Source organism: Conger conger, chromosome 8, assembly GCF_963514075.1.
Source record: "Conger conger chromosome 8, fConCon1.1, whole genome shotgun sequence".
In the NCBI taxonomy this organism is placed as follows: Eukaryota; Metazoa; Chordata; class Actinopteri; order Anguilliformes; family Congridae; genus Conger; species Conger conger.
The window spans coordinates 22,305,596-22,328,608 of record NC_083767.1 but is presented as its reverse complement, the minus strand read 5'-3'; the positions used below and the strand labels follow the sequence as shown (position 1 = coordinate 22,328,608).

At 39.3% G+C, this 23,013-nt stretch overlaps 1 protein-coding gene across 1 annotated transcript in view; it reads right to left on the bottom strand.

Moving 5' to 3' along the window:
- Nucleotides 1-9,421: 9,421 nt before the first annotated feature.
- LOC133134746 (transcription factor COE3-like) overlaps nt 9,422-23,013 on the bottom strand; it is a 132,023-nt gene continuing 118,431 nt past the window's right edge. Inside the window, exons 12-16 of the mRNA XM_061251099.1 lie at nt 21,948-22,013; nt 20,448-20,622; nt 18,024-18,206; nt 15,357-15,446; nt 9,422-12,321 (exon numbers count right to left, since the gene is read on the bottom strand). Of these exons, the coding sequence (XP_061107083.1) occupies nt 12,290-12,321; nt 15,357-15,446; nt 18,024-18,206; nt 20,448-20,622; nt 21,948-22,013 (546 nt within the window). The 3' untranslated portion in view covers nt 9,422-12,289. The remainder of the gene's footprint in view (nt 12,322-15,356; nt 15,447-18,023; nt 18,207-20,447; nt 20,623-21,947; nt 22,014-23,013) is intronic.

Below are 23,013 nucleotides of genomic sequence, written 5' to 3'. Positions count from 1 at the left end.
GAGAAGCACTTTCTCTCTCCCTAACTTCCTGTCTGGCTTAATGGTTTCCAGGTGATTGGTGTTCCTTGGCCTTCTTCAGGGATCACTTATTAAGACTGTTTTGCTATTGATATGGTGGGTTTGATACTTACCAGATTTGACAAAGTAAAGATCTCATGTTTGGCATAATATTACAAGGGAAACATAAATGAATTATTTGGCCACGACGGCTGGAAATATTACATTGTTAAAGCGTAGGCTGAAACTCAAAACCCGGCTTCAGCAACATTTGGTTTTCATTATTTTCTCGAAAATTGAACAATAGCACCCAGGGATTAAGTCATGAGGGCAGGTCATAGCCAAGCCAAACATCCTGCCTCCCCCTGGAAAAAAAGACAGATGAAAAAAGGAAACAGGTGTAAAACTGTACTCTCTTGTTTTTATGTTTTTTTTTCTTAGCATTCCAAAAAAAATACATCTCACTGAGGTTCAAGAACAGCAAAACAACACAGACAAAGAAAACAATGAGGGAAAGCACAGGAAGAAAACTGTCTGTGCAAATTCCTGTGAATTGTGTGGACCTAGCGCTACCTTAATTATGAATCAAAAATGTATTATTGATTAAGCTGAAAGCTTTTAGCTCCTTCTCATATGAGGGTGAGGCATCAGATACTTTTCTTAGCCGTGATGAAGAAATGAGGGTAGGTGCTACTACAAAAAAAGTCCAAATGCCTTAAAAGTACTTACACACATCTCTTCAAACAGTGTTAAAAAAAGACCTGGGAATGAACAGAAATAACTTTCCATTCATTACCAAAGTGTTTCAGTCTGGAAAGAAAAATATATCAAAGGCAGGTTTGTTCAAATCATGGCTTGGAAAAATTATTAAGAAATCTGACATTAGTTTATTTCTGGTTGGGTAACACTTAATTTATTACTGTTTGGAGACAGTTAGGTACTTTGATGACTGGTGCTGCTGTTACTTTGATGACTGCCATTTCATGTGAATACAGTGAATTCTCACATAAGCATTTCTTCAAAAGGCTTTCTCTGAATGATCTTCCTGTACAGTTGTTAAGCATTGACGAGTGACAAAGAACATGTCACTCTTGAAGTCATGCATTCTATTTCATGTATCACTTTGGACAATTGTTTGAAAACATGTCTTACATATCAAAACAGGACAAAATACATTTATATGCACTATACCAAGCCCCCCATATCACATTTCTGTCCATTCTTTCAGACATAAATAGCAAAATATGACACATATGTTTCACCCCCACAGTTGCCATGGTGCCTGACAGTCCCTCTAGCTGACAACAGATAATTACAAGAAACATCTAGGGTCTTGGGATATCAGTATGGAATTATCCAAGAAAGGGAATTTGATTTGATTGAATTTAAACGTGATGAGTTTCTGTGTGTGTATGCGTGTATGAGAGAGAGAGAGAGAGAGAGAGAGAGAGAGAGAGAGGGGAAGGAAAATGATCCTTGCTGTGAAAGTGGCACCACTTTTAAACTGTGGTGTAAACTGGGAAAGATACGGTAACGCCTGTCACTTTCTGGTGTGCTGTATGTGTGTGTACATGTGAGGTGCATGGGGGTGGGGGTGATGGTTAGTGGTGGGGGGTGTGTGCAGGAGTGTTTTACATCTTCTCAACATCCTCTATCCTTGAAATGTAAGGTATATCTATCTGTACTGAAGTGCATGTTCTTTTACTGAGACACCAAAGGTGTTGTGCCACTGCCTAGTGGAGGTTTTAAGATAGTCCAAAGCTTCCAAGGGGCCTCTCTGAATCTGTTATACTTGGCGACATCTGTAAACGTGCCAGAATTCTTGAAATGGATGAGATACCAAATTCCACTGCACAAAAATATGACATAATTTCAAGGGATATGCAAGCTGTTCTTGTGCAAGATGATATAGCAGAGTTCCAGTACTGCACTGACCCCAGAAGCAAGCTCTTGGTCCACAGTGTCAACATGATATCCTGAAGTCAAAGAAAATGGCTGGATTCCTGAACATCTGCAATCCTCTAGAGTTGTTGTGATTTCACATGACGTCCTGTAAAGTGGGTGAAACGTCCGTTTTCATTGTTATATTGTTCAGAAAGCGATTGCAGGTCGACTAACAAAAGGAAAGGAGCAATATGTTTTGTCAGAGGACAGCACATATTCAAAATATATTAGAAATGCTATGATGAACTTATGAAGAGATCATAATGTCACTTTCCAGGTGGTTACATTGCACACTGCTCAAAGTGGATTACAAAAGAGAATGGCCAGCAGCACTCTAATTAAATAAATAATTTCAGTCATGCATTGCCATTTTTTGTTTGTTTTCTAAAGTTCCACTGTGGTTGTAGTGTAGTTACACTGTCTATACCTATTCACACTGGCATTCTACTGCAACATGATCATAATGACTTCATTAAACAGTCTGTTAGTCAAGTCTCTGTGTTGTTCTTTTTTAAACCCATGCTTCTGTGAACTATATCTAGATATGTAAGGACTTATTTGTATAACTACAGTTTCTCCTTATAAAGACACCTTTATGCGTACATATACATATTTGTCTCATTAAAGGTTAAAAGTGTTTAACTAAACACTTTATTTATTGATAATTACCACAACTTTACTGACATCATATTATGGTCAGACTACACAAGGCATCTCCATACTGAATGAACTTCAGTTTATCCAAGGAAGTGTCCCATAGATGTGATTCAATCCCAGTTCAGACAGGTATTGGTTTCCAAAAGCCTTATGATTATCCAACCTGAAGTAAAGTAAAAAGTAAAGTTGGAGTAAAGTAAAACATATGCACATGCACTTAAGGGTTACAAGCCAAGAACCGAACACTGTATTTCTAAATCTATTCCAGTACCTGATGATGGCCACAGCACACACACACACACACACACACACACACACACACACACGCACACACACACACACATACACACATGTATGCCGAATAGCCAGAAAATCCATCTACCCAGTTCAAATATTGTTATTTTTCTGGATACAACTGCTGGCTGACTACTATGGACCAATATGTATGGTTGGAGAAACACTTTAGCATATTTTAGCTCAATGTGTACGCAATGCTCAATGGAACATGATCATAAAGCTGCAGCATGATTCTAGCTGCAACAAAGGTCCCTCCTCTGAGTCTACTCTATAAATTGCCCTGCATTTCGATGTTGTCATTTGCCACTTCTCACCCTAGACCTGTGTCTTGTGTGCTCACAACTGATCGTTGGAGGCTTGGAGCAGGAGTACTATCAGTCACTTCCATACTAGGATATTTAGCCCAGTTTGCATATTTATTTACTGGCTTCCATTGCAGCAAAATTAAGCAGTGGCATGTGGGGTAGTTTAAGCTTGGCTTGGTGGTGCTGGTTGAACCTTGGCTAGCCACTTCGAGCAGGCCACAGCTTTTGTCTGTTATTGAGTCAAAATACTGTTACACAAGCACATGCATTCACAAGTGTATACAGTATGTTGACTCATATATTCTACTGCCTTATTTAATTTTGCATCTTTACTTAGACTTGTGTAGTTGTTTACTCACCTCAATTGCAACAGTAAGGCAGTGGCATGTGGGAGTAGCTTTAGCTTTGCTTTCTGATGGTGGTGAAATGCTAGCCATTGCAGCTTTCAGTTTGCTATTGAGCCTACTTTGTTTGAAGCACAGCAAATCTGTAACACAGGCATGCACATTCATGAACACACACGCACACACACACACACACACACACACACATAGGTAGGTAACTGAAATCTTATGTAGCACCAGCAATATTTATTAGCACCACTTAACACTAGAAAGGTCAGAGCTGATGCCATCAGGCATTTTGACTTCAAAATTAAAATTATTCAAATTAAATACTATCTTCCTTCCATAACCTGTCCTAAATATTTGGGTCTTTAAATACCGGTGCTTTTGAAATAAAGTAAAGAAACACAGACTGTTCAATTGTCATCAGAAAAATCCCCCTGCCAGTGAATATGAAGCAGATACCGGTACCTTGGTGTGAATGTGTCGCTCTCTTCCGACACGTTATTCAGCAACTGAATGGCCTAATGCTTTCGTGTAAATTGCTCATTCAGGAGCTATTGAAAATAATGTCACACATGTAATCAGACAATACTAATTAAATGCAATTTTTTAATGAAGATGATAAGTATATTTGGGGATAAATAATTGCAGGTGTTGAAGTAAGAGTATATCAATAATGGGTTTATAAACTCCACAGAGATAATGCCTCTAACATATTTTCGCTGAAACTGAAACTTTGAACATACTCTGAATTGACTACATGATAGCAATAGACAAAGACAACTGCCAGAAATGCAACCAACATGCTCATAACAAAGATAAAGAGGAGAGAGACCAACTTCAGAGTGTGTGTAATAATGGGGGCACAAGAGGGAAATATGCTAAATATGTCTGAAGAAATAACTTTTTAAGAATATTGTAATTTGTATTGTATTTATTTGCCTACTTTTTAAATTTTGTGTTTTCTCCTGTTTTACCCATTTTAGTGTTTAATAATTTTTTTTTATTGATTCAGTTGGGACCGTTATTTCAAGAAAATCTGTGACAAATAATATTTGCTAAATTTTAGTTGCTGAAATAAAAATATACAAATAAACAGATAAAGCTGTTGTGTTTAATTATATTTAGGCCTACTTCAGTGCAAGTTTATCATGGAGCAGCCAGCTATCCATGTTGGAGTGAAATAAAACGGGAAGACACATTGGTCATAGCCTAATGATCCATGCATGCGAGAGCCTGGCTGGTTGCCTTTAAGAACTGATTAATTAAGAATAAAGGTCAATTAAGCAAAATACAGAAGGCATGAGTTGAAGCCAATATGGTACTTACATATTGGTGTGATGGTGCAGTACATCATCCATCTGCTCTGTCTCTCTCTCTCTCTCTCTCTCTCTCTCTCCAGTGTTGCTAACTGAGCACTTAAAGCACAATGAATGACTTGTTTCATAAATCATATGTATGCATGTACAAATATAGTATCAAATATTCATAACACTTTCTATAATTAGAAAATAATGTTTTTGTGATGCCCATGAACACATAATGAAGTCTACATATTATCGTAATTTACTTATCGTAAATTGCTGCCATCATTTCTAGTATTGAAACATGCTCCCTATCAGGGGAATAGCAAATCTCAACCCATCATTTTGAGATGGGTGTAAGAATAAAATACGTGGATTATCAAATATTTTCCCTTCACCTTGTTAATCCACTGCTTTATACAGTCATTGAGGCTCTCCACGGCTGCCACTGCTAACAGATCCTGCTCCCTCCATTGCTTGAGCGCTGATAACCACTATTTCAGATCTTCCCACGTGAGTTTCAGACACAAACCAGACGTCCCACTAGCTGTGCTGCCACATTAAATGGGGACTCTCGCTGATCTAATGGAATCAAAGCCAAGGAGTTGGGGGTTGAGGGTCCCTCGCGGGACGGCCATCTTCAAACGACAAGCCACCGCCGCCCCCCACTCCAACACTAAAGGCCCGCTCGTTTGAAGCCAGTGTGAGGGGAAAAAGCAGTTCTCTGGTTGCTTAGCCGGGCCTTTTAAAAGGGCCATGTTCATTAAGGAACCCGGCTGAAAAAAACAGCTCAAGCTCGGTTTTGAAACAACTGGTAGCCGGTTGACCAGCTCAGACCAGCTCAATACTCAACATGGTTTGACCTGGATTTTACAAACTAATAGATATATAGAGACTCAAGAGAGTCATCGAACAGCTTTGCCCAGTTTCCCATTGCCAGTGAGGTACTAAGCAAAAAATGTATTTGTCTCAAATAAGAATTCTGTATCAGGTGGCGTGCCACCGTGGGGGTATATCTTGTCCACGCCCATAAACCTCCTCTATTACCTTTCATGTTATGCATTTTCAATGCATCCTTTGACAAGCCATTCCCATTTGCTGTTGAGTGTCACCTCCCAAACCCATCAGCCACAGCCTCTGGATTTCAATTCAGAACAGAGGGTGTGTTTGAACGAAAGCCCACATTTTTGACACAGGTTTTAGGAAAGGGGGCGGATACAAACGAGTCCTCCAGAGCTGAAGCTGTGAGGCTGGCGAAAGAGGGTACACAACAATCACATGAGCGGGACTCCACATCGAGAAGTGTGCACTAACTGCTGCCCTTGATTAGGACACAATGAAGCCCTGTTACGAATAGAGTAGCACTCACTTTTTTCAGTCTGCCTGTTCTTTGGTATCGGTTAAATGGCTAACAGCTCTTTAGCCCCAGATAGTTCAAGGGCATTTGTTGGAAATTGCCTAAAACTTTTCCCCCATCATCTTACATGTCAAATACTATAAAAATGTATATCTGTGTTTTATTCTCAATACAGCAAGGCATACTATGTCATCTACTACTGCCGTATGTTTGTGCTACATGTTGCAAGGCTACAATACATGTAAGAAGCGGCACTTACAAACATGATATTCATGGTTGTGTTTTAAATATGTGACACATAATTTAATAAAAAATAATTTAAAAATAAGCTATTTATATCATAATGTTTTCAATCATATTATACTTTTATAAGGATAAATTGAGGGCAATACCTACATCTAAAATATCAGATCAGGTTTGATTTGTAAATTGCTCCTAGCATTTAGGAATAAAAACTGCCCATTTATCAGATGTAAAATCATATTCAGTTAATATTTTTTATAAATACAATAATGAAAAAACATCTGTTCCTTACTTTGTAAAAATCTAAATCTCTACAGAGATAAACATGAGTACAATAGCAAATTCAGTAAAATCCATCAAATTTAGACTAACCGTATTTTTTAAATGTTGACACAAGCCTTAAAAAAAAACTTGCATGACAGATTCGGACTCAACACAGGGTCAATGCATTTTCCACGTGGTCCAATCTTATATCCAAAGTGTTTCGAATTTGAATGTGATCTTTGGAAACTGCTTCCAAGATAAATCTCAACAAGTGGACATCACCAGTTGAGAACCAGGAACCAGTCCAACACTGAGGTCAGAGCTCTGAAAAGATTAATCTTTCTTCAAACATTTCCTGCAGATTGTCCAAGCAAGCCTTCAAACCTGCATTCATACTCCATGGTTGGATGATAAGAAACATCTATAAATTATTATGATGATTTCAATTTTTTAATTGACCTCTGGGAAGGACAGGCTGTGCCAACACAGTCTAAAAAAATGGATAAGTATTTCAAGCCAAACGTAATCTTTATTTGTCTGTTTCTGTACAAAAAACACTAGCTCACAGAAAAGCATGCATCTATATACAATATAGTCATAGAAGGAAAATCAAATTATGAATACATTATTTCTCCCCATTTGTTTTCTCAGAAGCAAATGCAAACATTTGTGCTTTGATATACTTTGATTTGCTTGTGTAAAGGCAAATTTCATTTTGATTAAAGTTTGGGATGAAAGCAGACTCCTATGTCTATAAGTCCTGACTGAAACAGGGGGTAGCAAAAGTCAAGGGGCCACTGTGGAGACAAAAAATATCCTTTGCAAGCAATTTGCAAACTCAATAAGTTGATGGAATGGATACCAGGAATAGGAGGTGAATCTGAGAAAAGCGAAGTCAGCCAAGATCTGACTTGGGAAAATATTCCTGTTTTCATTGTAAATGGGTTTAAAGAACCATAATATTGAACACAGCTGTTTCTGGTGAGAAGTTGGTCGGTTGACCGCTCCAAAATAATTATTTCAAGAAAGTGCAATTTTTGTTTGCAGTAAAATGTATGATGGGTTCACTGGCTTTCTGTGTTCTCTGTATAAAAGAATGCCACAGGCTATGGAATTTACATATCCCCATTAAGATATGTGTGATTCTTATCCACTTACTGATAAGCTTGTGATTACTTGCTATGCCCATTAAAAAACCAGCTACTGTAAAGTGATTTGAGGAAATTCAATTCTAGATTGAAAGCACAAAAGACACTATTAAAGGAGATTTTAGATTTAAGCCAAATTTAAATAGACACCTTCCTTCATAGTACATTTTTAAGGGATCTTTTTTTTTTTTACATATACAAATCTTCAATGTTAACTGAACTCTGATAAATTACTTTTAACTCTAATATAGTAATTATGTAGCCTTGGTTGCAAGCTCTTTCAAATCAAACAAAAAGAAACCTAAAAAAAATAAATCTGAATAATGAATTTGATTTTTTTAAAGAAAAAAGGGTTAAAAGAGAGTGGGAGATTGCACACCTTGTTACTAAAGTTGTACTAAAGGATGACTAAAGTTTTCTCTTGTTTTTACTGGTTTCATTGTGTGTGAATACATTATACTGAACTTGCTATTTTTGAACTAAGAAGATATGTAAAATGGTTACCATCAGTTGTTGAACTTGAAAATACATGACTATAATATGATATCCATATCCATCCAAACGTGAGCTGACATTAACTACACACTGCATATACTGCATTGTTTTATAAAAAAAGAAGAAGATTGACCTAAGGCAGTCATATACCCTCTTGCTCATAACCTTGTTAAGAGTAGAGATTACATTTTAGCTGCTAATGATTGATATCTGCATTAGAGGTCAATATTTGTTGGTATAGACAAATAAATATTAGCATACGTATTATTCAAAGTGAGGCCAGAGCATCCATATCAAGAACATTTTGGGGAGTTTTTCCCTCTTCTTTGTCTGGCCACCGTAGTGTCTGTTAATACATATTCTCAAATTTACCAGCATAGACAAACAAAGCAAATTAAAAACAGTGTGTTTTTAATTGTATATAATGTCATTCTTGGCTGCGGATTACTAGTGTTGTCAACACGCACGCGCGCGCACACACACACACACACACACACACACACACACACACCAGGTTTATTGAAACTGCACATGCTTGATTTTACCGTAAGCATTTAACTACATCCACGTGTTCTGAAGTATAATTTTTGATTCCCTTTTATATTAAGGTAATGCTGGTAAATTCTGCAACCTTTTTATAATTGCAGTATAAAAATAAACATTCTTAATATTCTAAATAGCCATATTAATTCAGTTTTGCTTTCTGTTACCCCACACCCCCAGTACATTAGTCATTATGGAAATCTGCCTCAATAATCACTGAAACTGACAGTGATTATTGACTTTTTTTCAGCCAGGACTGTTAAAATGTATATATGCAGTACAAATCACCTCAAATATACTTTTGTATATTATTCTTTACTTCCAATACTACTCCATTGGAATTCAATGTTTTGGGCAGTTTTTTTTTCTCTTTCTTTCCTTATTCTTTGAGAATGGCAAACAATAACAATTGCAATGTGTGGGAACATGGTGTATTGTAAGGCATCCATTTATATATATTTTGTTCTTTTATTTCATTATTCAACTATTCCACGGAAATAATGTGGAGTGACAGTTGCTTGCATTACAGTAATACAAATTGCATAAGTAAATGATACAGAATCGTGTGCAACGACAATAACAACATCCACAACAACGATAACATCAATGCAAAAGTTCCGCTTTGAAGGGACACTCAACCTTTGCCATCTTTTTTCCCATGAGCCCCTCCGGTTTGAGGTGGAGGCGTGCGTGGGTTTGAAGTTGAACCAATCATGTTGGAGCTATGTTCAATACAAGCATGATATTTATTTTTTTGCCAAACACAGCATGTAGATTTGAGCACAGGTTACAGCATAAATGGCAAAAACAAGTTCACCGTTCAGCACTAAGCTTGATTATGTGACATGGTTGATATGAAAATAACCTCTGATGATGGAACCCTGCATGGAGGAACACAATATGATCATTTTTAGAATTATAAAATCCCCATGAAAAAAGCTGAGTCTCCCTTAGGATGAGCAAACATAAAGGCAAAGTACCTCAAAAACATATTGGTGCATATTTGTCCTACACATTTTTTCTTTTATGTCTTTTTTGCTTGCTAAGATGCATTGCTCTCATAAGTGCTCCAACTAAAACAGTGCATTAAGAAATAACTATGATTATACACTCTTCACAATAATACACAGAAGACAAGAAGAGGAGCAAGGGGGGAAAAAACACAACTGCTGTATACAAAAAAGTTAAATATAGTATCGGAAATCATTTTTATACAAAAGAGATGGAGCTTCCTGTTTTAAAAAACCAGGGGTGATCTGATCTGATTTAGGACTTCTTTCAGTTTGTTTTTTACAAAAGTTTTGTGTGGATGATTTTTTGTTGTTTTGTGTTTATTTGTACAATATCTAAAAGGTATTAAGACATCAAATGTGTTTTACATATATTTTGCTGCTATTATTCAGGCCTAAATCACCAAAGAAATCCCAAAACATACTTTATAAATACATACAAAAAAGCACAATAAGAAGTTGAACGATAAACCCGGTGCCTAAGTGTGATCCAAAATTGCAGAAAGCATTCTTGGATATAACTCTACAGATGCACAAACCAGGAAACAAATCTATTTGGGCCGTGGTTTATTTTGCAAACGTTTCACCTCCCAAATCTATTGGTCCCAAATGCTTGGGGTTTTCCCTGCTATCAATCAAATGTGATCCATTTTTTTGAAGAGCAGGAACTAAAGCCAAAAGACAAACATTTATCAATAAACCCTTTTTAAAATGGGACCCTCATCATACCCTTATAAAATAGTACCATATGTCAAAACATGCAATCCAAATTATGGAATATATCGTAATTCTATTCAATTAAAAGTATGCTGCATATATCACAGAATATATTAATTGCCATATTTTAGTATAATAATACAGTGCATATTTTACAAGATATGTAGATGTAAAGTATAATATATGATAGTTGCATAAGTTTAAAAAGATGAAACTGGCAATCGTTCTTCTTTTTATATGCAGTGCATGTGGTTGAATATTTAAAATATATTCCTTATATTCTGGATTTTATATTGTAACATATATTACTTTTTAACAAGGGTAAGTATGGAGGGTCAACTACAGCATATACCAATCCCACTCACAGCCCCGAAAAGCACTACGTTACCCTCTGAATATGATAAACACACACTTTTCATATAAAAAACATACTCAGAGGTGACCATGCGGTTGCTGGTATTAATCTGCAATGTATCTCAATCACGGAAATTGAATCAAAAACTCAGTAGCTACAATACAAAAAGAAGAAAAATAAAATCAAATAAAATGACATCAGACCGTCAGAGTACAGGGGGAAAAGAGTCTATTCAATCACTTTACCTTGTGGTTTGTCCTTAAATTCCAGCAAGTGTAGTCTCTTTATTTATAATTCACACATTATTTGTTGATCCCAGTGACAGCTGAAGCAGCAGCTCATATCATTGTAATGAATGGATAAAAGTAAACTTCACTAAATGTATATTAAGTGTATTATTCATTTGATTAATATTAGTCAAATGTGCTGGACGAAGTGTGACCTATCATTTGTGTGGAAACTGTCAAGGAAAGAGGAGTGAATGTTGCATTTCCAGGAACTTGTCCTTACCTCCTTGACCAGCAGTGGCAAGCTTTATGGAAAACGCTTCCCTTTGTTCACAGTGACTGAATGACTATATTTTGCCATCATTGGAAAGTGACGTATTCCAGCTACAGGACCCGAATGGCATGGAGGGACCTGGTCGACCTACGCACTAGCCTGTGCGCCACCTCGGATTGAGTACTCTTCATCTCGTAACCACGCTGCTACCGTTTAAAACATCTCTCCTCAGCGTGCTTCAGGGGCTCTTAAGCTCAAGGGGCTGCCCTTTTGCGAAAGCCTGACACGTGCGACCGATCCGAGGAACGGATTTCATTACATATGAAAATGAATTCTTGCACTTTTTTAAAATTTAATTTTCTTACATTTAAATTTAATTTAGATAGCAGAGCTACTACGTGATTTCATTTTCCTGCGTGTAATTCTTTAATACATTTCTTTTGACTTCGCGAGGCTTTGGGTGAGTTGCCCCACAATGCCCTGTGGAAATGTTTCAGATTCTCTTTGTTTCCCTTCTGCGGAGGTGCAGGGTGAAGACATTCAAGGTTCTCCTGTACTGAAGCCTAATAGGGCTTGGGAGCTGCGATGACGGTGCAGTTCCGCATCCCGGGGCAGCTTCAGTCCTTTGGTCTTTTTCGGGGGCTCCGGGTCTCTGTGGGTCTGATGTTCCTCCGTGGGATGGGGGTGGTGGGTGGGTTTTGTTGTTGTTGTTTTTTGGAAAGTGGCGGTCTGACAGATTTCAGGAGGCCAGTGATTCTGAAGTCCATCATCTAGGATGAAAAGCCAGGTGGTGCTCCATCCGCCCTCACATGGGTGGGACTATGAGACCAGCCATGGCTGAAAGACAAAGACCAGACCCAATCGTCAGCTTACAAAGCAAAAGTACTGTAAATGTTCAGACCTGGGTCAAATACGCAATTGTTTTGTTTTCACATACTTTTCTGTGCTCGTTTGATCTTGACTGGTGCAGTTGAGCTAATCAAGAGGACCAGAGAGTATTTCATACACCAGACAAGCTCAGTAAAGCATAGAAAAGTATTTGAATCCAAAACAATTCTGTTTTTGACCCAGCTATGAACTTTTACATTAGTTCACTCAGGAGAGAGTAACACAAGCTCGCTCATCATGCAAACTAGCAAATAGATATTTATTTTATTATATCTCTGTATTCGCTTGTCTTTTAATGCTGTTTCTTTCAATCTGAGTGAACTCAGTGTGTACTCAGTCTCAAGATTCCCACATTAATGAGCAATCATATAGTTCAAAAGGGAACCTTTTGTGCATTTGAGGAGAAAAAACTATTATTGAACTGAACTTAAATGAACTCTTAAATGAGCATGCTTTCCTCACAAATCTTTGTGAATTCTGGATTAACACTGTATCTCAGTTCCACAAAATACCATATTCTGAGACTGAAAGCCTGACGAATCAGGCTTAAATATGGTTTGCATATAGGTGTACTACATGTATGACACCATAAGGAGGTAAAGCGGATGTTTTTGGAACGATACTTCTGGTATACTGCTCCCTATTACATAGAGAGGCAAAAGCTAAATGTAAGCAAATTACGTAGCATTGAAGTCTGGATTCAAAGTCTGGATTCAAGTTTCATGGTTGAAGTCCATAGCTATATGCTTGATGCGATGGGATTTCTATTCATAAACTAAGATACATTTGCGCAATCTGTAGCCTGCAATCAATGTCAAGTGCTATTGGGGAAAAAGAAAACCCATGGTGCGAATGTGTTGGTACATCCCATCAGACTGGCCAGATAACGTTAATTTGTTGTTGTCGTGTTTGGTACACAAATCTGACCGGGCGTTTATAACTATGATATTTCTTTTCAAATGTGAAAAGCTGCATGTCGATCTTTTGCTGATGATATGGAGCCTTGTAATTTTGTGGTTGCAGAACGATTTAATGCTTTGTTTGTTTATATGAAGTTGTCGCTGCTGCCGTCTATGATGAAATGCACTAGCATAGCATTTAGCAGTATACCGGAAATGCAATTCAATGGGACATCCGCTTTACTTCCCCATTTATTGTGAAGAGCAGTAAACGAGACTAAAGTCATTTTGAGAAAAGCTAGCTGAAATGTTATATCAATTATATTCCATTAAAAATTATTATAAGAATATATGGGGAAAGCACTGAATGGCTATACATCTACAGCTGTCCTTCTGTGATCAACATTGTAAGCTACTCCACTATCAATGGCATACAATCACCATTTTCCTCTTAGAAATTACTGTATTATTTTAAAGAAAATTAACACAAGAAAAGGACAAGTAAAAGTTAAAAAGCCTAAGTTTGAAAATATTTCATTATTATGTCTTATTTCTGACCACTCTCATTGATCTGTTCTGAAATATTGTGAAAAGGGCAGACATAGAATGTCTGCCGTACACACATGGACCGCTAATACCGTACACTTCTCAAAAAATTGCCCAGTTGCCCAGATCCTGGAAAGTGATTAAAAGTCATGTATGAAAAAGGCATGAGAGAGATGGTCGTTTGACAGAGATGGTTGTTTACAGTGTCCCAATAAATGTACATTACTAATGATATTCTAAAACTCACACTCATAGTGTGAAAATATCGGCATAAGGAAGAAGGAAATAATGAGGATGCCACTTTTAGTTATTTAAGCAAGCTTTTACATTAATACATTACTATTAATATAGGCTACTTTTTTCTTGAAATGAAAACTTTACAACTGGTATAAGTCTGTAGAGTTGCATAGCAGAGGTAATATGCAGATTTTTATTGCACCAGTCTTATTGGGTAAAATGTCAAGTATATAATGTATTTTAATTTTTTTGCTTTCTTGTAAGAAAGTAACTGAATGTGATTTTTAGTAAATAATTTCATTATTTATCCCAATGGTAACCAACTCTGTTCCTGGAGATCTACCGTAGATCTATCGTATCAGTTTTTACTCTAACCCGAATAAAGCACACCGCATTTGACAGCTAGAGATATTGTTGAACTGCTAATTAGAGCCAGTGTTGCCAAATGAAATGGGTTGAAATAGGATTTAAATGAAAACCTATAAGATGGTAGATCTCCAGGAACAGTGTCATAAGATCTTTAGTGAATTGTACAAAAATGCGATAATTTTTAAAGCTTCAAGTATTTTTGTTGAGAAGAAATGTCTAATCTGCAGGAGCATCAATATGTCCAAACAACCTCATCATTTTGCCAGTTTCTACAATTAAGTACAAACCTTGTATAACATCTTATTAGATGAAATGTATATAATAAAAACCAGGGAGAAGGAACACTGCAGTTTTGACAGCATCTTAGATTAGTAAACTGTCATGTCTGCCTTCTGATGTAAAATTATCTTCGCATTTGAATTATTTTGCATATTATTTTTTTGCATATAGGTATTAAACACAAGCTTTTCTTGGTGTCTCAAACTACACATTTTTTCCTGTGCAAAACAAGACCATGACATTGGTGATGATCAGCTGAATTTCAATGGAAGTTATGGATCAACTTTGACATATGGGGACAACCAGGTATCCGGGTGGCATCCTGTGAGTCACGAAAGGGGACCTCCCAAAAACTTGCCTCAGATTTTGTGACTGTAAATTGAACAAGTGGGGATAGAGGAAGAGGTCTTCAGAACACTTCTGAGCCTCAGCATGACCCTGAGTCTCATACCCCAACCCAGACGGCAAGCGACCCCCAGTCGGATATTCCCCGAATCTGGCCCAAAGTTAGCCGGTACCGGCAGAGATCCGGTCCGGAGTCGCTTGCTATCCGGGAATCCTATTCTAAAAACTGTGGCTGGGAATGACTGCCTTTATGGAGCGGTTGTGATGGGCTGGCCTGGGAAGGGGCGGGGAAAGGGGCGGGCTGCTCACCCTGTAGGCTGCTCCCATTGGTGCTGGTGCAGGTGGGGGGCGGGGAAGTCTGTGGCCGCACGACAGGGGCGAAGGCGCTCTTCTGTTTGACTGCATAGAGATCATATGGACAGAAGAAAATGAGAAAAGGCCAGCAGGCGTGAAAGAGGAAGAGAGGAGGAGTTAGAAACTGAAGGTGATCCCAGCGGAGAGCTGGATGGGATGACCGAAACAGAGAGGCAGACAGACTGGCAGGTCAGACAGACAGGCAGGCAGACAGAGATGGCTCGTAAGATTGACATGGACTGGCAGGGCCGCCGTTAGGATTCTCAGGGCCCGGGACAAACCTTCGCATTTGCCCCCCCCGCCCCCCCCCAAACAAAATTGTCACACAATTTAGCCAGATAGGGGGACCCCCAGGCCCAGGGCCTGGGACAATATTCCTCGTTGTACCCCCCTGACAGCGGCCCTGTGGGCTGGGAAGCCATGAGTGTCAGATTGGGTGGATTGTGCTTAGGTTGCGTTTGACCTTGGGGAAAAAATGTCTGCGCTATCATTGCTACAAAGTTGATCCATAACTTCCCCCTTTAAAGAAGTAGCATGGGTTCAATTCTTTCTTCATGCGAGTATGTTTCTAAAAGCAGCCAACTCCCATCCTGTTTAAAATTGACTTTATAAAGACAACATTTACTCTATAGTTTTAAGTCAAGCGGACTGTAGCCTCTTAACAAATTCAAGTAACTCAAGTTACATTTCTACATTTCTGAAACAACATTATGAGCTCATTGGTGACCAAAAAGAATACATATATTTCTGTTAAATATGACCCAGTGACCTAATATGAATTTAAATGAATGGGCAAAAAAGGGAAAAATTCAGAAGACCAAATGCAGAAAAAGAGAATGGAGTATGTAGCAGCTGCATCAATCTGACTGCGATTCAAAACTAGTTAAAAAGTGCACCTACATGAGCTGGCAACTTATCGCCAGTTTCCAACTCGCCGCAGACATCCACAACAGCCATGGCTGTAATCTTACTGAAGATGTATTCAATAACCTCACACTTGCATGAACATCTGAAAGTGCTAATGTTGTTTATTCTCAGTACCAACTGTTAGAAGATCTGAAACTATGTCTGCTATTTCACTTTTACACAGAGAGTGGAGAATATTTTAACTATGAATATATGAGGAAAGTAAATGTTGTTTAATTTACTTTTGTAGAACTGTAGGAACGCATTCAAGCGACAGCACTGAAAACATACATTTGATAATATTCAAAATAAAAATATGTGCTGTGTTGCTGAATGAGTCTTACTGTGTTCTGTATTATTATTATTATTATTATTATTATTATTATTATTATTAGTAGTAGTAGTAGTAGTAGTAGTAGTAGTATTATAATTATATCATGTCCTTTAATATTGATATTAGTATTATTACCACTATAATGGTATCATGCTCCCCCATAATAATTATTGCACAGAAAGTGTGTGTACTGTACCTCATTAATCTGGGCACTAGCCTTGGCCCACAGTGTGAATTGCGATGTGGATGTTAATAAGATGTTAATTAGTGAGAGTTGAGAGAAAAGGGATGCGGAAAAAAGTGACAGTCAGCAGCAAGAGCTGATGTGCAAATACGCAACATATGGAAACAGAGTCACTGTAACACAAATACATGCCTTCCTGACTGCCGCATCTTTACATGTTCCAATGCTTTATGTCATCTTTGCTCACCATAGCTGTGTGTACTATAAGAGAGTAGTCGCTGAGTGTGAGTAGTGATTGTTATAGTGCTGTAAATATTTGGTATAGATGTGCAAATCCACCCATGTATTTCACATCGATCAATTCCATCTCTGAGGCTGCTTTCATACGTTGTGTATTTGGAGGATGTTCAACCTTCCTTCCCATCCTTCCCTGTGTTCTGACAGACTCACTTCAGCAGCTGTCAAGCTCATAACATTGTGTGAATAAATAAAACAGCAAGACATTTTATTTGTTGGTAAATTTGAAAAGGCTGGATGGATTAAAGTGTTTTGTTTGCGGTAGAGATGACTCACAAACTTGCAGCAATGTGTCACCAATTCGCGTCCAACTTATGTGAGCGCGCACTCATTCACACACATGCACGCACACGCACACACACACACACACACACACAGTAATGTGAAAGCTCAAAACATGAACTTGCATGAATTGGTTACAAAAAAACAGATTCTCTCTAACATGAAGAGACAAGCCTCCATTTTCCACAAATCTCCCTGACCAGTATCTGGAAACTCCTCAAGGCCAAGCACTTCTCACAACAACAACTGCTCTTTTCCTCCATATTTGAAATAGAAAATCGACACCTTAGAATTAAACAGCTCCAACTGAAATTTTGACAAAAATTGGCTTCATTAGTATGTTGTTTAAAGGACAATTAGATAGGATTGTGATATTGTACATTCAGAGTACTTTTAGGGTGTCTGTCATTTTTTTCTATGAACTATGATCCTTTTGAACTGCCCTGCATTTCAGTTTTGTGTGTTAGGATGTGTTAGGGCTAGCTTTGAAGCTCAATATCTCAGGACTACTCAGAACACAGATAGAACCTTATAACTCCAAGGACACAAAAATAACCTTGCACCCAACCCCCCCCCCCCCCCGATCCTCCACCTCGCGTGGCATGGTGCCGGGACTTACTTGCGTACGGAGAGCTGGCGGAAGATCCGTTGAGGAAGCCGGGGGACCCTGGGACCCCCAGGTTGGTCATGCCTGCCCCGTAGCCGTTCATGGTGGAAGTGATGGTGTTGTAGTTGGACTGCTGGGGCGTGGAGCTGGGCACGTACCCACGGGGAGACACGCTGTTGGAGTTACGAGAGTAGCCTGGGGGCAGAGGAGACACGCCGTATAAAAGCTGCTGGGAAGGGGGGCAGAAGTGTAATTAAGAGCAGATCTTTGTTCCGGTATGCAGCGAATCTGTCTGTGTGGCAGTTTTACCGCTCGCAGATTTTTTTCTGCTGCTGAGGACCTTTGCTGCCGGTCTTTCCAGCAGACGGTTATTGGCGTTCGGATGAAAACACGCAGAGGTGTAAAATCCAGGTTCAGAAAGTAAAAGCCCCCCCCCCCCCAGTATTTTGTTTCAATCAAACAGATTTTGCTAATTAGCACAGTTCTTCAGCCGGGTGGTATAACTAATGAGTGAAGTCAAGTTCATGGTTGGTACAAACACATGGCAGGACTTTTACTTTCTGACCCCAGGACTTTCCACCTACAACAATTTGCTAATGTTTTTTATTTCTTTCTTATTTTTTACAATTCACACCCAGGAATATGGTTTCATGCATCTGTCATAAATAAATAAATGTATAGTGCAACATAATGTGTCATACTATTGATATTGGCCTTCATAAATATTACAACCAGCTTATAGCAAATGCTGTTCATAATATGGGAGGGATGTTATGTCACTGGTGACAAAGTGTTTAATTGCGTAGTTCGTAACTGTAATGTTTATGCATGATTTTGACATGACAAGATTGGGAGCCAGTATTGGGGTGCCAAGAAAGTTGTGATGACTGTTCAGAATTTGGTGATACTGATTATTTAAAACATAATTGTCTTGCTACAATAATTCTTCAAATATGTTTCTTCTAGTAACAGAAAATCCTCTTTCTATAGCTTATATTTTCTTCAAAACTTTCTATAAATCAGGCACAAATGTGTAAATTATTTTTTACAAATAGAATGCATAATAAATGTAACTTATCTTAAAGATTAGTCTTGTTTATTAAGACAAATGGATAAACATCAAGTGAAATTTGAATAGATTCAGAGCCTTTATTAACTCTGGAGATCTAAGAACATTAATTAATGTTCTGGAATATGCTTGATTCCTTGTAAATTTATAGTGCTTCAGAAGTAAGAAAAAATTAAAAGATGACTTACTCAGTATGTGTAATTTTAAGGGACACAAATAATCATAATAAAAATAACACTGGGGGAAAAAACTCAACCTTGGCATTGTGTTTTATGGCATATAAATAGGAAATGATGTACGTTTATGATTGCTGTAGCCTATTTCCCATGACCTCATTGAATCCAGAAGGTGTTCCTTTGCCTGCCAGCTAATGTGAAAAGCAGGCAGAGGTGAAACAGAAACACTAAGGAGCAATGAGGTGTGGAAGGAGAGACTGGGGCTCGTACCCGAACCTGTCTCCGGCACCTGCAACCTAAGAGCACCAACAGTCTGTTTCTCACTACGTCAGACTGCTCACAGGTGCCTCCCTAGCAGAGACGATACTGCTCATTATGAACAGCATAGCTTCCGTACTATGAATGTGTACTCCACCACACTAGACCACTTGACTACACAACTCCACTTCCAAAAGCAATTCTGTACTCCGCCCAATGCAACTCTCCACTGCTCTGTGCAACCCTCTCTACTCTACTGCACAACATTACTGTACTGTACAGTACTCTACTCTCTGCTCTGTACTGTGGAGTTAAGGGAGTGTATGAGGTCTGAGCTTGCTAACCCTGGTGCCTGGTTACCGTGGAGTTAAGGGAGTGTATGAGATCTTAGCTTGCTAACCCTGGTGCCTGGTTACCATGGAGTTAAGGGAGTGTATGAGGTCTGAGCTTGCTTACCTAGGAGCCTGGTTGCTGTGGAATTAAGGGAGTATGTGAGATCTGAGCTCGCTAACCCTGGTGCCTGGTTACCATGGAGTTAAGTGAGTGTATGAGATCTGAGCTTGCTAACCCTGGTGCCTGGTTACCATGGAGTTAAGGGAGTGTATGAGGTCTTAGCTTGCTAACCTCAGAGCCTGGTTACTGTGGAGTTAAGGGAGTTCATCAGGTGTGAGCTTGCTAACCCTGGTGCCTGGTTACTGTAGAGTTAAGGGAGTGTATGAGGTCTGAGCTTGTTAACCCTGGAGCCTGGTTACTGTGGAGTTAAGGGAGTGTATGAGATCTGAGCTTGCTAAAATTGGAGCCTGGTTACTGTGGCATTAAGGGAGTGTGTATGGTCCGGGCTGGCTAACTCTTGTTCCTTGTTGAGGTGTGAGTTGGCTAACCCTGGTGCCCAGTGGTCAGTATGGAGTGTGTGAGGCATGTGAGTTCACTCACCCTGATCACCCTGCGAGGCCTCAGAGATGTTGACAGCCAGCTGGCTACTGAAGGAGTTGACCCCCATCATGCCGGAGTGAGCAGCTGAGCCGGTCAGGGAGGGAAGCTGGTTGTGGCTACGGGGGACACTGTAAAGGGCTTCGGTCAGGTCTGCTGCACGCTTCAGGATGATCTCCTAGAGAGAGAGAGAGAGAGCCAGAGGGAGAGAGAGAGACAGAGTGAGAGAGAGGGAGAGAGAGAGCCAGAGGGAGAGAGATATTTGAGATTGAAAATTGCCTTTACTGGCATAATTCAGACCACTAATAGCATATCACATGCCCTGAGATCAAAAGATGCACGTAACATCACTTTCCAAGGCATCCGCATAATCCACATTTCTCGTAATTTATAGTTAAAAGTTAGTTGGTAGAGAGAGAGGAACTATTGTTGTTTTAATTCAACAATGACTTTGGCAGTACTATGCTGATGTGTGGTCTTGCCAATAAAGCTTATTTGAATTTGAAATTCAGAGAAGGGGGGGGGGGGGCAACAGGGAAGCATTAAGAATCTTTTTTTTTTATTTCTACGAAGAATATAATTTACATTCTTTCCACTTTTTACTTTTGTGAGTGTGGCATGCCCATATCTCCATTACCATCTGGCATTTGTAAAGCTAGGTCAATTCTGTCTGAGAAAAAGAGTGGAAAGACAGAGAAAGACTGGCCCAAATGCTCCCAAATAAAATAAAATAAATTGTTAGTCCCTTTAAATCACATCCCCCACAGACCCCATTTTGTTCGGTACCCCATTTTAACCCCACCCCTCTGATGTGGGGTTAAAATGGTTGACCACTATGATATCACTGTGACCTACCTTTTCTCACAACTACTAACAGTTTGAGAGCATGGACTGTGCATCTGAACAATATCTAGCCTGGTTCACGGTGAGCCTGAGCCCGTACAGTAAAATGGTACCACGGCTATTCAAGTGCGCGATGCTAACGATCTTAACACCGCCACTTAACGCCATCGCGGCACATCTAACATCGACCGTCGACGTGGTTTTCTCTCGGCTCAACTGGTCATGGAGAAGTGCAATCCGGCTCTCTTTAATCCGCCAGCACTCTCACAGCTGGTGAGGGGAGCTAAATTGCCTCGATAAAGACAATGATTAGCTGGATTGCGTGGCTAAGTGCCTGTTTTAAACAACAGGCTATAGACACGGTGGCCCTCTATGGCCAGGGTTGAGTAGCCCTCAGAATCTGCTGCTCTCCAGGATAAGATCTGAAGAGCACTGCAGCCACTGTGTCGCAGCTAGACCAAGGTTGGGGCTACAACTTTTTGCAGAACCAAATGTTTCTGATGTTTATTAATAATATTTTAAGCTGAGCCAAATGACCCCCCCCCCCCCCCCCCCCTCCTCACTAACACACACACAAGCACACAAGCATGTTGGCATTGTCAGCTCATGCCTTACTGTAGCAGACAACATGTTCCAGCATAATTTTTAACCTCCACGTACCTGGTTGTTGTGGGGCATTCCGTATAAGGCCTCCACCAAATCTGCTGCCCTCTTCAGCAGCACCTCCTGAAACACAGCCACCCCCCAAAACACACCATTAGTGACCTACCCCACCCATGTTTCAAATGCACGAGTGCCACCAAAGAGTTGTATGTGGGGGGGGGGGGGGACTAGGAAAGAAAGGGAAAGAAAAGCTTTTGAACTTCATCCTTGCACTCACGCCTTGTAAACAAAACACACCTGTTTAAAATTCCATATAGCTGTACATAAAGCATTAACTTGTGCAACTGTTGTTCTTTTTCCCGACACATTCACTGTGAAGCAACGTCATGCATGTAAGAGGAGATTGCAGCAAGGCTTTTATAGTATTATTTTGGCAGAAATTGTTGCAATCTGGTTTTCATATGCGTGAACGACAGATATTAAAACCATGCACACATGCCACAGGAAACAGATGTCTGCCTTTTGTTTTACTTTGTCTCCTTCACCTTGCACCTGACTGCAGCTAAAGTGTATTTTACAATCAAAAACAAAAGAAATTACAGTAATAAAGTCCAAAATGTAGCCTTTTTTCATGTACACTGCTTGCCATTGAAGTACAACTGACACTGATTCTTGAAAGTTACAGTATAAAAGTTTAGTTTTCTGATTGATCTTGCCTGGTGCAGTTTAGCCATAAGGTGGGGGAGTTTTTGAGTAGAGTTATTTAATAGGTTCCAAAACACCAGACAAGCTCAGTAATGTGTAGAAATGTGTTTGAATCCAAAATAATTACATATTTGACCCAGGTCTGATTCAAATGCAGATTAAAACCATGTGATTGAATGAATCGCAGGAAGTAGAAAATGTAAAAGCAGGGTGTGGCTATCTCCCGGGATTTCATGCACAACAGTCTTCAGAGTTTGCAGAGAATGGTGCGAAAAACAAAAGCCATCCAGTGAGCACCAGTTCTGCAGGCAGAAATGCCTTATTAATGAGGGAGATCATAGGAGCATGGCTAGACTCGTCAAAGCTGACAGGAAGGTGACAGTAACACAAATAACCACACATTACAATAGTGGTTTGC